Source organism: Nerophis lumbriciformis, linkage group LG27 (assembly GCF_033978685.3).
Source record: "Nerophis lumbriciformis linkage group LG27, RoL_Nlum_v2.1, whole genome shotgun sequence".
Taxonomy (NCBI): domain Eukaryota; kingdom Metazoa; phylum Chordata; class Actinopteri; order Syngnathiformes; family Syngnathidae; genus Nerophis; species Nerophis lumbriciformis.
In genome coordinates, this window is record NC_084574.2 from 20,161,983 (window position 1) to 20,176,981 (window position 14,999).

The 14,999-nt window shown below is 41.3% G+C and overlaps 1 protein-coding gene across 2 annotated transcripts in view; it reads left to right on the plus strand.

The window, feature by feature from the left end:
- The window catches only part of LOC133624650 (endonuclease V-like), a 166,957-nt gene that overhangs the window by 136,591 nt on the left and 15,367 nt on the right, over positions 1-14,999 (plus strand). The window contains exon 9 of one of the 2 annotated variants that reach the window (XM_061988417.2): positions 12,368-12,422. In XM_061988417.2, coding sequence (XP_061844401.1) covers positions 12,368-12,378 — 11 coding nt within the window. In that variant the 3' untranslated portion in view covers positions 12,379-12,422. Of the gene's footprint in view, positions 1-12,367; positions 13,033-14,999 lie in introns of those variants that run through there. The other variant, XM_061988416.1, reaches the window with a different exon arrangement.

A 14,999-nucleotide genomic window follows, 5' to 3' on the forward strand; every position in this document is an offset into this window, starting at 1 on the left:
GCATTTCAGTAGGCCTTTATGGAAATATCAATCAATCAAAGTTTGTTTATATAGCCCTTAATCACAAATGTCTCAAAGGGCTGCACAAGCCACAACGACATCCTTGGCTCAAATCCCACATCAGAGCAAGAAAAACTCAACCCAATGAGAACAACGTGAAACCCTGGAAGGGGCCACAGATGTGGGGATCATTAGTCATGTTTGCGAGGGCTGTCTCAGTAGAGTGATTTGCCCTGAAACCGGACTGAAATGGTTCAAATAGATTGTTAAACGCTAAGTGTTCATTGCAACAATTTTTTCGAGGATTTTCGAGATAAAGGGAATGTAGGACGCCGGCAGTTTACCGTGAGAGGTCGGAATCGAGGTTAAGTCTTTTGAGCAGGGGATGAATAACCGCTTTTTTGAATGCTAGGGGAACAGTGCCAGAGAAAAGTGATACATTTATAACATTTAGCACTGATGGTCCTAATATTACAAACAGCTCCTTGATAAATTTCCCAGGAAGTAGGTCAAGGTTTGCTTTGTCCCATTTACAAGTCGCAGTAGTTCCTTGAATGTTATTTCTTTAAAAAGAGAGATTGTTTTGGAGGGCAATATCCGTTGTATATACATTCTTATCTGCGTTAATAGAACCCAGGTGGAACTGGGACGCCCTACCTTTAATCTCCTTTCTCATGAACATTCAATCTCTGTATTATTGCCACGAGGTAACACAACACACATTAAGCATCGTGAGTCACTTCACACGTCGGCTCCCAGACCTAACACACCCAACTTCCCTGTCCCTCTGAGACGTACATCACTTAGCAGGCACCCACTCAAAGTCACAGATATTACAGTGTTGTGTTGAATGTAAAGTCAAAGTGGTGGCCGTCTCGCGTGTCCCTGCAGAGCTCCCATTGCCTGTACGTGAGACCATTGCAGTGTTGTGTACACATTCTGAATATGACTACTACTACTGTATCCTAGCACCCCTAATTACTGTATTTTTCGGGACCATAGGGCACACCGGATTATAACGCGCACTGCTGAAGAATGGTCTGCTTTTAATCTTTTTTCATATATAAGGCGCACCGGATTATAGGGCGCATTAAAGGAGTCAAATTACAAACCCCGTTTCGATATGAGTTGGGAAATATGTTATATGTAAATATAAACAGAATATAATGATTTGCAAATCCTTTTCAACCCATATTCAATTGAATGCACTACAAAGAAAAGATATTTGATGTTCAAACTCATAAACTTTTTTTTTTTTTTTTTGCAAATAATAATTAACTTAGAATTTCATGGCTGCAACACGTGCCAAAGTAGTTGGGAAAGGGCATGTTCACCACTGTGTTACGTGGCCTTTCCTTTTAACAACACTCAGTAAACGTTTGGGAACTGAGGAGACACATTTTTAAGCTTCTCAGGTGGAATTATTTCCCATTCTTGCTTGATGTACAGCTTAAGTTGTTCAACAGTCAGGGTCTCCATTGTGGTATTTTAGGCTTCATAATGCGCCACACATTTTTAATGGGAGACAGGTCTGGACTACAGGCAGGCCAGTCTAGTACCCGCACTCTTTTACTATGAAGCCACGTTGATGTAACACGGGGCTTGGCATTGTCTTGCTGAAATAAGCAGGGGCGTCCATGGTAACGTTGCTTGGATGGCAACATATGTTGCTCCAAAACCTGTATGTACCTTTCAGCATTAATGGCGCCTTCACAGATGTGTAAGTTACCCATGTCTTGGGCACTAATACACCCCCATACCATCACAGATGCTGGCTTTTCAACTTTGCGCCTATAACAATCCGGATGGTTATTTTCCTCTTTGGTCCGGAGGACACAACGTCCACAGTTTCCAAAAACAATTTGAAATGTGGACTCGTCAGACCACAGAACACTTTTCCACTTTGTATCAGTCCATCTTAGATGAGCTCAGGCCCAGCGAAGCCGACGGCGTTTCTGGGTGTTGTTGATAAACGGTTTTCGCCTTGCATAGGAGAGTTTTAACTTGCACTTACAGATGTAGCGACCAACTGTAGTTACTGACAGTGGGTTTCTGAAGTGTTCCTGAGCCCATGTGGTGATATCCTTTACACACTGATGTCGCTTGTTGATGCAGTACAGCCTGAGGGATCGAAGGTCACGGGCTTAGCTGCTTACCTGCAGTGATTTCTCCAGATTCTCTGAACCCTTTGATGACATTACGGACCGTAGATAGTGAAATCCCTAAATTCCTTGCAATAGCTGGTTGAGAAAGGTTTTTCTTAAACTGTTCAACACTTTGCTCACAAATTTGTTGACAAAGTGGTAACCCTCGCCCCATCCTTGTTTGTGAATGACTGAGCATTTCATGGAATCTACTTTTATACCCAATCATGGCACCCACCTGTTCCCAATTTGCTTGTTCACCTGTGGGATGTTCCAAATAAGTGTTTGATGACCATTCCTCAACTTTATCAGTATTTATTGCCACCTTTCCTAACTTCTTTGTCACGTGTTGCTGGCATCAAATTCTAAAGTTAATGATTATTTGCACAAAAAAAAATGTTTATCAGTTTTAACATCAAGTATGTTGTCTTTGTAGCATATTCAAAGGAATATGGGTTGAAAATGATTTGCAAATCATTGTATTCCGTTTATGTTTACATCTAACACAATTTCCCAACTCATATGGAAACGGGGTTTGTATTTTATTTTTTTTGTAAATGTAAAACACTTCAAAATGGCCAATTATGATGATACGTGAAATTTTAATAGTGCTTAAAAATTGTGTGGTCGATAAGAAAAAGGGAAACCAGTTAGATGTTCCTGTCACCCTTTGCTGTACTGGATCATTGTTCAGGTGTGTGTTGGACACGACGTCTCACAGGTGCATGAAAGCAGAACTGGGTCCGCCAGGTTGGCAGAGATAATTGTGCACCTGACTCCTAAACGCTGAAGGTCCACTCCTGCGTCTCATTGCTTTTACAAGCCTCCTGAGCTGCTTCATCAAACTTTGCACTGCCTTGGACTTGTCATGAAATCATAAATGACAGGTTAAGGCTTTTTTATCACATTTTATGGCAGCAAATCAAGTTTATTTTGTAAATGAAGTTCAGGCTTGGGCAGCAAGGTTGCATCTTAGTCTGCTGGTCCTTATAAACATACAGTATAAACAGTCCAAAATGTTTATGGTGGGTTTATTGTAAGAGAAATCTGCATTTGATTGGTGGGAGTCATTTATTGCAGAACATCTCAATAACTAAATTCACAACAAGACCTGCACTCCATGAACATTTTAATAAGTACCTTTTTCACTAACTTTACTGTGTGTCATTATTTTAGTTGAAATTAAGCATTTTTTACAAATGTTGGATGATCCATCCATCCACCCATCTTCTTCCGCTTATCCGAGGTCGGGTCGCGGGGGAAGCAGCCTAAGCAGGGAAGCCCAGACTTCCCTCTCCCCAGCCATTTTGTCCAGCTCTTCCCGGGGGATCCCGAGGCGTTCCCAGGCCAGCTGGGAGACAGTCTTCCCAACGTGTCCTGGGTCTTCCCCGTGGCCTAAACACCTTGCTAGAGAGGTGTTCAGGTGGCATCCTGACCAGATGCTCGAACCACCTCATCTGGCTCCTCTCGATGTAGAGGAGCAGCGGCTTTACTTTGAGCTCCTCCCGGATGGCAGAGCTTCTCACCCTATCTCTAAAGGAGAGACCCGCCACCCGGCGGAGGAAACTCATTTCGGCCGCTTGTACCCGTGATCTTGTCCTTTCGATCATGACCCAAAGCTCATGACCATAGGTGAGGATGGGAACGTAGATCGACCGGTAAATTGAGAGCTTTGCCTTCCGGCTTAGCTCCGTCTTCACCACAAGGGATCGATACAGCATCCGCATTACTGAAGACGCCGCACCGATCCGCCTGTCGATCTCACGATCCACTCTTCCCTCACTCGTGAACAAGACTCCGAGGTACTTGAACTCCTCCACTTGGGGCAGGGTCTCCTTCGCGACCCGGGCGAGGAACATGGACTCGGACTTGGAGGTGCTGATTCTCATCCCAGTCGCTTCACACTCAGCTGCGAACCGATCCAGTGAGAGCTGAAGATCCTGGCCAGATGAAGCCATCAGGACCACATCATCTGCAAAAAGCAGAGACCTAATCCTGCAGCCACCTAACAGGATCCCCTTGACTGCGCCTAGAAATTCTGTCCATAAAAGTTATGAACAGAATCGGTGACAAAGGGCAGCCTTGGCGGCGTTCGACCCTCACTGGAAACGGGTCCGACTTACTCCCAGCAATGCGGACCAAGCTCTGACACTGATCATACAGGGAGCGGACCGCCACAATCAGACAGTCGGATACTCCATACTCTCTGAGCACTCCCCACAGGACTTCCCGAGGGACACGGTCGAATGCCTTCTCCTAGTCCACAAAGCACATGTAGACTGGTTGGGCAAACTCCCATGCACCCTCAAGGACCCTGCCGAGAGTATAGAGCTGGTCCACAGTTCCACGACCAGGACGAAAACCACACTGTTCCTCCTGAATCCGAAGTTCGACTATCCGGCGTAGCCTCCTCTCCAGTACACCTGAATAGACCTTACCGGGAAGGCTGAGGAGTGTGATCCCACGATAGTTAGAACACACCTTCCTGTTGGATGTTGGATGATATATAACTAAAATGGTCATGTGAAGAAACTAGTTTTACTCTATATTTTGTATAATTACAGTGAGTGTGCACAAATGACATCTTAGCCACTGACCAACTATTCTTAAGATCTCACATACCTGTCCTCCTTTATGTGTTGTCAAGTTGTGCAATTAAAAGCTGAACAGTGTGCCGAGTACATCGATTATAGTGCACTGTACAAGTATCTACAAACCCCGTTTCCTTATGAGTTGGGAAATTGTGTTAGATGTAAATATAAACGGAATACAATGATTTGCAAATCATTTTCAACACATATTCAGTTGAATATGCTACAAAGACAACATATTTGATGTTCAAACTGATAAACTTTTTTTTTTTGTTGCAAATAATCATTAACTTTAGAATTTGATGCCAGCAACACGTGACAAAGAAGTTGGGAAAGGTGGCAATAAATACTTATAAAGTTGAGGAATGCTCATCAAACACTTATTTGGAACATCCCACAGGTGAGCAGGCAAATTGGGAACAGGTGGGTGCCATGATTGGGTATAAAAGTAGATTGCATGAAATGCTCAGTCATTCACAAACAAGGATGGGGCGAGGGTCACCACTTTGTCTACAAAGGCGTGAGCAAATTGTTGAACAGTTTAAGAAAAACCTTTCTCAACCAGGAATTTAGGGATTTCACCATCTATGATCCGTAATATCATCAAAGGGTTTAGAGAATCTGGAGAAATCACTGCACGTAAGCAGCTAAGCCCGTGACCTTCGATCCCTCAGGCTGTACTGCATCAACAAGCCACATCAGTGTGTAAAGGATATCACCACATGGGCTCAGGAACACTTCAGAAACCCACTGTCAGTAACTACAGTTGGTCGCTACATCTGTAAGTGCAAGTTAAAACTCTCCTATGCAAGTCGAAAACCGTTTATCAACAACACCCAGAAACGCCGTCGGCTTCGCTGGGCCCGAGCTCATCTAAGATGGACTGATCCAAAGTGGAAAAGTGTTCTGTGGTCTGACGAGTCGGATGTGTACCGTGTACTGGTATTTTTTGATACCGGTTCATAATTGTGTTGGTGCAGGAAGACCGTTAAGATTCTGGACTAACGATACAGCTATCGATTTTTTTTTATCCAGCTGACAGATTCTGTCTATTCTATACTGTCACATTCAGTTTAAGTGCCGTTACTACGCATGGGTAGATGATAATCATCTTGAAATAATCACAGATAAGGAAGCAATGCCACACAAAGTTTGTAACACAACAATATTTCCTCCTAGTCTTGCCCGCTCATAAGATTTAGTGTCAGTTTGAAGTGAACGCCACCTAACTCACAACCGCCACAATGGCGCACTTCATCAACCTGACGGTCCTCCAAGCAATCCAGTATTCCACTGGCTAATAATAATTCACTCAAAAAAGTCAACATTTTAAACAAACACTGGGTCTTTTTTATTTATACAATACACACACATGACATAAAACATATGTACAAAACCCAAAAGCAGTGAAGTTGGCACGTTGTGTAAATGGTAAATAAAAACAGAATACAATGATTTGCAAATCCTTTTCAACTTATATTCAATTGAATAGACTGCAAAGACAAGATACTTAACGTTCGAACTGGAAAACTTTGTTAATTTTTGCAAATATAAGCTCATTTGGAATTTGATGCCTGCAACATGTTTCAAAAAAGCTGGCACAAGTGGCAAAAAAGACTGATAAAGTTGAGGAATGCTCATCAAACACTTATTTGGAACATCCCACTGGTGAACAGGCTAATTGAGAACAGCTGGGTGCCATGATTGGGTATAAAAGCAGCTTCCATGAATTGCTCGGTGATTCACAAACAAGGATGGGGCAAGGGTCAACAAATGTGTGAGCAAATTGTGGAACAGTTTAAGAACAACATTTCTCAACGAGCTATTGCAAGGAATTTAGGGATTTCACCATCTGCGGTCCATAATATCATCAAAAGGTTCAGAGAATCTGGAGCAATCACTGCACGCAAGCGATGATATTACGGACCTTGGATCCCTCAGACGGAACTGCATCAAAAAGCGACATCAATGTGTATAGGATATCACCACGTGGGCTCAGGAACACTTCAGAAAACCACTCTCAGTAACTACAGTTCTTCGCTACATCTGTAAGTGCAAGTTAAAACTCTATTATGCAAAAAAGCCATTTATCAACAACACCCAGAAACGCTGCCAGCTTCGCTGGGCCCGAGCTCATCTAAGATGGACTGATGCAAAGTGGAAAAGTGTTCTGTGGTCTGACGAGTTCACATTTCAAATTGTTTTTGGAAACTGTGGACGTTGTGTCTTCCGGACCAAAGAGGATAAGAAACATCCGGATTGTTATAGGGGCAAAGTTCAAAAGCCAGCATCTGTGATGGTGGTTTAGTGCCCAAGGCATGGGTAACTTACACATCTGTGAAGGCACCATTAATGCTGAAAGGTACATACAGGTTTTGGAGCAACATACTGTATATTGCCATCCAAGCAACGTTATCATGGACGCCCCTGCTTATTTCAGCAAGACAATGCCAAGCCACATGTTACAACAGTGTGGCTTCATAGTAAAAGAGTGCAGGTACTAGACTGTCCTGCCTGTAGTCCAGACCTGTCTCCCATTGAAAATGTGTGGCGCATTATGAAGCCTAAAATACCACAACGGAGACCCCGGACTGTTGAACAACTTATGCTGTACATCAAGCAAGAATGGGAAAGAATTCCACCTGAAAAGCTTCAAAAATTGGTCTCCTCAGTTCCCAAATGTTTACTGAGTGTTGTTAAAAGGAAAGGCCATGTAACACAGTGGTAAAAATGCCACTGTGCCAACTTTTTTGCAATGTGTTGCTGCCATTAAATTCTAAAAACGTGTCTTAGTTCGAACATGAAATATTTTGTCTTTGCAGTCTATTCAATTGAATATAAGTTGAAAAAGATTTGCAAATCATTTTATTCTTTTTTTATTTACCATTTACACAACGTGCCAACTTCACTGGTTTTGGGTTTTGTACAATTTTTCATCGTATTACCAAATAAATATAAAATATTGTGGCGCAAAAGAAAACAGGAACCCTTATCTAGTTATCTCATGTTCTTCTTTACACCACATCCTCATTAAGACCGAATCAGCACCTCTGCTGGTTTTAGTCGAGTACTGCACGCAATTTTGCTTCATTTGCATTAATCAAGTCAGACATCATCCTCAACGATAATGACGGGTCGTAAACGTTCTAAAAACTTTATTATACCCAGTCCTAATATAAAGTACTTGGAAATGCCTAATTTGTTGAAAAACTATTAAGTCTCAGCAAGACAGGACAACATCGGCAAACAAATAAACATGTTTCATTTCATTTGTTTTTACTTTCCTGTTGTAAAAAAGCTGCGGGTAATCGACAAAGAATGTGACGGATTTTAGCAATAAAGTGTAACTCAACAGCTTGTTTACTCTCCGATGTCATTCTCCTTAATAGGTCAGCGTTAAGAATGATAACAATACTAATTGGTACAAGTGAATTACAATACCCTCCATTTTTCACAGATGTAAAAACAAACTGTGGCGGGAGCTTAAGGGCCATTTAACTTCTCCTGACTTTGTTTTTGTACTCAGCAACATAATATTGTGTAAATGCCCACTGTTTGCAATTAGTACTGCGTCCTTTTATCCCATGTATCACCATATTTAATTAAAACTACGCCTATTAGACTCCATAACTCTAATTAGTCGAGTCCTGAGCCATGAAACACCAGTGTATGTTTTGAATAATACTGTTCCTAAAGGAAATATTGATCATCCAAATATGTTGCAGGCTGGCAGACGTGCAGTGGAATAATGCCACGTTTATAACGAGGATGTTCCCTCGCTTAAGTAGTCGGTATTTTTGGACTGAGAACACAAGGACGTGACAAAATAGGCATTGAGATGAGACTGGCTGTACTTCACATTCAATAAGTGCCGTGCAGGGACACCAAGTGGTTCGTCATCACTGTTTGCTACCTCCCTCTCTTAAAAGGTCATTTTGGATATAGTAAGGAGGAAAAAAGACAAAATCGAAGGTTTTATTTACAAAACCCAAAACCAGTGAAGTTGACACGTTGTGTAAATGGTACATAAAAACAGAATACAATGATTTGCAAATCCTTTTCAATAGGGATGTCCGATAATGGCTTTTTGCCGATATCTGATATTCCGATATTGTCCAACTCTTTAATTACCGATACCGATATCAACCGATTTATGCAGTCGTGGAATTAACACATTATTATGCCTAATTTGGACAACCAGGTATGGTGAAGATAAGGTACTTTTAAAAAGAATTAATAAAATAAGATAAATAAATTAAAAACATTTTCTTGAATAAAAAAGAAAGTAAAACAATATAAAAACAGTTACATAGAAACTAGTAATTAATGAAAATGAGTCAAATTAACTGTTAAAGGTTAGTACTATTAGTGGACCAGCAGCACGCACAATCATGTGTGCTTACGGACTGTATCCCTTGCAGACTGTATTGATATATATTGATATATAATGTAGGAACCAGAATATTAATAACAGAAAGAAACAACCCTTTTGTAGTGAATGAGTGTTAATGGGGGAGGGAGGTTTTCTGGGTTGGTGCACTAATTGTAAGTGTATCTTGTGTTTTTTATGTTGATTTAATAAAAAAAAAACCAAAAAAACAACCAAAAAAAACCAAAAAAACATATCAATAATAAAAAAAACGATACCGATAATTTCCGATATTACATTTTAACGCATTTATCGGCATCCCTACTTTTCAACTTATATTCAATTGAATAGACTGCAAGATATTTAATGTTCGAACATTAACTTTGAATTTAATTTAATGGCAGCAACACATCGCAAAGAAGTTGGCACAGTGGCATTTGTACCACTGTGTTACATGGCCTTTCCTTTTAACAACACTCAGAAAACGTCTGGGAACTGAGGAGACAAATTTTTTAAGCTTTTCATGTGGAATTCTTTCCCATTCTTGCTTGATGTACAGCTTAAGTTGTTCAACAGTCCGGGGTCTCCGTTGTGGTATTTTAGGCTTCATAATGCGCCACACATTTTCAATGGGAGACAGGTCTGGACTACAGGCAGACCAGTCTAGTACACGCACACGTTTACTATGAAGCCACGCTGTTGTAACACGTGGCTTGGCATTGTCTTGCTGAAATAAGCAGGGGCGTCCATGATAACGTTGCTTGGATGGCAACATATGTTGCTCCAAAACCTGTATGTACTTTTCAGCATTAATGGTGCCTTCACAGATGTGTAAGTTACCCATGCCTTGGGCACTAATACACCCCCATACCGTCACAGATGCTGCCTTTTGAACTATAACAGTCCGGATGGTTCTTTTCCTCTTTGGTCTGGAGGACACGACGTCCACAGTTTCCAAAAACAATTTGAAATGTGGACTCGTCAGACCACAGAACACTTTTCCACTTTGTGTCAGTCCATCTTAGATGAGCTCAGGCCCAGCGAAGCCGACTGCGTTTCTGGGTGTTGTTGATAAACGGTTTTCGCCTTGCATAGGAGAGTTTTAACTTGCACTTACAGATGTAGTGACCAACTGTAGTTACTGACAGTGGGTTTCTGAAGTGTTCCTGAGCCCATGTGGTGATATCCTTTACACACTAATGTCGCTTGTTGATGCAAATCCAAATAAGCAGGGGCGTCCATGATAACGTTGCTTGGATGGCAACATACAGTATATTGCTCCAAAACCTGTATGTACTTTTCATCATTAATGGTGCCTTCACAGATGTGTAAGTTACCCATGTCTTGGGCACTAATACACCCCCATACCATCACAGATGCTGGCTTTTCAACTTTGCGCCTATAACAATCCAGATGGTTCCTTTTCCTCTTTGGTCCGAAGGACGCAACGTCCACAGTTTCCAAAAACAATTTAAAATGTGGACTCGTCAGACCACAGAACACTTTTCCACTTTGCATCAGTCCATCTTAGATGAGCTCGGGGCCCAGCGAAGCCGGCGGCGTTTCTGGGTGTTGATGATAAATGGCTTTCACTTTGCATAGTAGAGTTTTAACTTGCACTTACAGATGTAGCGACCAACTGTAGTTACTGACAGTGGGTTTCTGAAGTGTTCCTGAGCCCATGTGGTGATATCTGTTACACACTAATGTCGCTTGTTGATGCAAATCCAAATAAGCAGGGGCGTCCATGATAACGTTGCTTGGATGGCCACATACAGTATATAGCTCCAAAACCTGTATGTACCTTTCAGCATTAATGGTGCCTTCACAGATGTGTAAGTTACCCATGCCCTGGGCTCTAATACACCCCCATACCATCACAGATGCTGGCTTTTCAACTTTGCGCCGATAATAATCCAGATGGTTCCTTTTCCTCTTTGGTCCGAAGGACGCAACGTCCACAGTTTCCAAAAACAATTTGAAATGTGGACTCGTCAGACCACAGAACACTTTTCCACTTTGCATCAGTCCATCTTAGATGAGCTCGGGGCCCAGCGAAGCCGGCGGCGTTTCTGGGTGTTGTTGATAAATGGCTTTCGCTTTGCATAGTAGAGTTTTAACTTGCACTTACAGATGTAGCGACCAACTGTAGTTACTAACAGCGGGTTTTCTGAAACCACCCCTCCCCCTCCCATGAAGATAGAAGAAGTTACACATTTACTGATCCAAGGTCTGCCGCGCAGGATGTCCAGTTTTGCTGTTAAAACTCCAAAGTCCCATCATTGTATTGCTCACTTGACACGGTGACACGATGATAGCTTCTTTGCACAAAGGCTTTCCTTTACCTTTGCCACCTTGCCTCGCTGATGTTTATTGCCTCTGTAGTGCGCTGAATGTGCCCTGGGGGGCCACTCAGTGCCCCAAACTAGCTGGACTGGATTAGACTGCCGCATTGTTGGGGAGTAATGACGGGGGCCGCTAATGGCCCCTTGTTTCTGCAATCCCAGCAAACATACACTAAGAGCAATGCACTGTGATACAGGTGTGTCCAGAAACACCTCCTGTAGACACTTTCCATGTCGTACTCAAGGCTGTTTGTTTTTATGTTTCATTGAACGGCGTGGCGCAGTTGGGAGAGTGGCCGTGCCAGCAACCTGAGGGTTCCTGGTTCAATCCCCAGCTTCTACCAACCTAGTCACGTCCTTTGTGTCCTTGAGCAAGACACTTCACCCTTGCTCTTGATGGGTCGTGGTTAGGGCCTTGCATGGCAGCTCCCGCCATCAGTGTGTGAATGTGTGTGTGAATGGGTGAATGTGGAAATAAATGATAATAAAATGATGAATGGGTTATACTTGTATAGCGCTTTTCTACCTTCAAGGTACTCAAAGCGCTTTGACAGTATTTCCACATTCACACATTCACACACTGATGGCGGGAGCTGCCATGCAAGGCGCTAACCAGCAGCCATCAGGAGCAAGGGGTGAAGTGTCTTGCCCAAGGACACAACGGACGTGACTAGGATGGTAGAAGGTGGGGATTGAACCCCAGTAACCAGCAACCCTCCGATTGCTGGCACGGCCACTCTACCAACTTCGCCACGCCGTCCCAAATAGTGTCAAAGCGCTTTGAGTGCCTTGAAGGTAGAAAAGAGCTATACAAGTTTGGCTGAAATACCGTGTGTGTCTGCAGATGCAGTAAATGTGCGTTTGTTTTAGCCATAAATGCTTTTCATGACTAATGTCTTCCTCTTGTCTTTTTTTCAGGAACTGGATGATGCTGCAAAACAACTCTGAAACTTTTAAAGATCAGCAACTTGAGGTGTGTGTGCGTGTGTGTGTGTGTGTGTGTGTGTGTGTGTGTGTGTGTGTGTGTGTGTGTGTGTGTGTGTGTGTGTGTGTGTGTGTGTGTGTGTGTGTGTGTGCATGTTTTTATGTTTTTACCTGAGATATCGCTCATATCACTCTGCAGTTTTCCCTGTAGAAAGCAGGCAAAAGTCCATGTGTGTACAAGCTGATGTGTGTGTGCATGTGTGTGTGTGCGCGTGTGTGTGTGTGTGTGTGTGTGTGTGTGTGTGTGTGTGTGTGTGTGTGTGTGTGTGCGTGTGTGTGTGTGTTCTTGTATTTCTACCCTTCTTGAGACATCAACAAGGCAAGGGACCGTATGAGGAGGTGTGAACAAGTGATGACATAAATCATGGTCCCAATACGGAAAACCATTGCATCTAATAGAGAATGTCTCATTTGCACCCCTGGTGGTGAAATCTATCACAATTAGGGTGGTCCCAAAAAGGAGGGATTTTTCAAATTGACTGTGTTTTAAAAGTGCTCCCCCTCTGGTAAACATATGAAATAACAAGTGTGTGTAAACATTTGAAGTGCTCCCCCTCTGGCCAACATATGTAAGCTTACCTATATATATATATATATATATATATATATATATATATATATATATATATATATATATATATATTTTTTTTTTTTTTTTTTTTTTTTTTTTTTTTTTTCCCACACATACATATATTGCGCTCTACTACGGTATCGAGCACTATTTTTTGGATAACCTTATTAAGACATATATATATATATATATATATATATATATATATATATATATATATTAATATACAATTTCTCATACTCTTTCTCTTTCTGTAATATTGCAATATTTTCTCATAAAATTATTACTTTTTATGTAAAATTATTACTTTTGTATGCAAAATGGTGTCATTCTGACTTTTATCACAATATTGCCAATGTTTTTGTTCTTGTAAAACAGTGCCATTTTTGGAGTAAAATTATGCCTTTTGTCATAATTTTGTCGAGTAAAATTCTGATTATTACTATAAGATTGCCAACATTTAAATGGTTATCTTATACAATTGTGACTTTTGTCAAGTAAAATTACGACTCTTTACATAAAATTGCCAACATTTTAAGCTTTTCTTGTAAAATTGCGACTGTTATTGAGTAAAATTCCAACTTTTATCATATTATTGCACAAATGTTCAGTTTTTCTTGTAAAATGTTGACTTGCGTTGAGTGAAATTACGACTTTTATTATAAAACTGCTAAAAAGTTTTTCTTGTGAAATTGTGACCTTTTTCTTGTGAAATTCCAACTAATTTTTCACAACAAGCTTTTTTATATTTGCGTAGTATGTATATATTATTAATGTTGTAAATACACATTTTTATATATCCAGAAAGGGTGGTCCTAAAGAGGTCTCAAGAAGGTAAGAAATACAAGAGAGTGTGTGTGTATGTGAGTGTGTGTATGTGCGTGCGTGCGTGCGTGCGTGTGTGTGTGTGTGTGTGTGTGTGTGTGTGTGTGTGTGTGTGTGTGTGTGTGTGTGTGTGTGTGTGTGTGTGTGTGTGTGTTTGCAGGTGTTCTCATCTGAGCTAATATAGTCTTAAGTGTAACTTTATGCACTCATCCAGCATTCTGAGTGGATGTGGGTCAGACTGACTCTTTTTATAAACTGTTCTCATTACCTTTTTGGGTCAGTCAGACTTTTCTACTGAGCGCCTTTCATTTAAATAAAAAATGTCCCTGATATATGGTTGTCTATAAATTGATATACATGTGTCGTAAAACAATTGAGTGGCTTTAAAAACACTCACGAAAGTGTAAAAGTTTGCGAGTAAGTGTATCTTGGCAAAAACACAACGCACAAATGTAAGAAAATAAGTGAACTTTTCTGAACAACCTTTTTTTGGTGGCTCTGTCTTTGCAATAACATTGCAGAAAAGCCTCAAAAGACAACAAAGAGTGAACAGTTGATGCTTGGATGACTGCAGAACTAGTGAGCTATGGTCAGGTCGGGTGACACACAATGTCACACATGACATGTGCATCCAAGTTTTATGCAACTTTAGAATCCTTCATACACAAAAACAGACGTGTATTACTGTCGGACGATATTTTAATTAGTTTATACACAAATGCAAGCAAATCAGCACTATTTAGTTAGAGCGTACAACCCTGCCATTGAAACATCTCTTTTTGGCAAACTTGCACTTTATTAGGTATAGTCGTCCCTCGACACATCGCAGTTTACCGTATTTTTCTAACTATAAGGCGCACTTAAAATCCTTTAATTTTCTCAAAAATCGACAGCGCGCCTTTTAGCCCGGTGTGCCTATTGCACGGCATAATTCTGGTTGTGCTTACCGACCTCGAAGCTGTTATATTTTGTACATGGTGTAATGATAAGTGTGACCAGTAGATGGCAGTCACACATAAGGGATACGCCAGTAAAGAACACCAAAACTTTGAATGTTCCATTGAGAATTTAGAACATTTCACACGGCGCTCAAAAATCTGTCAAAATGTTTTTAGTACGACTTTGGTAAGCTATGAAGCTGCACCGCTTGATGGATTGTACTGTGCTTCA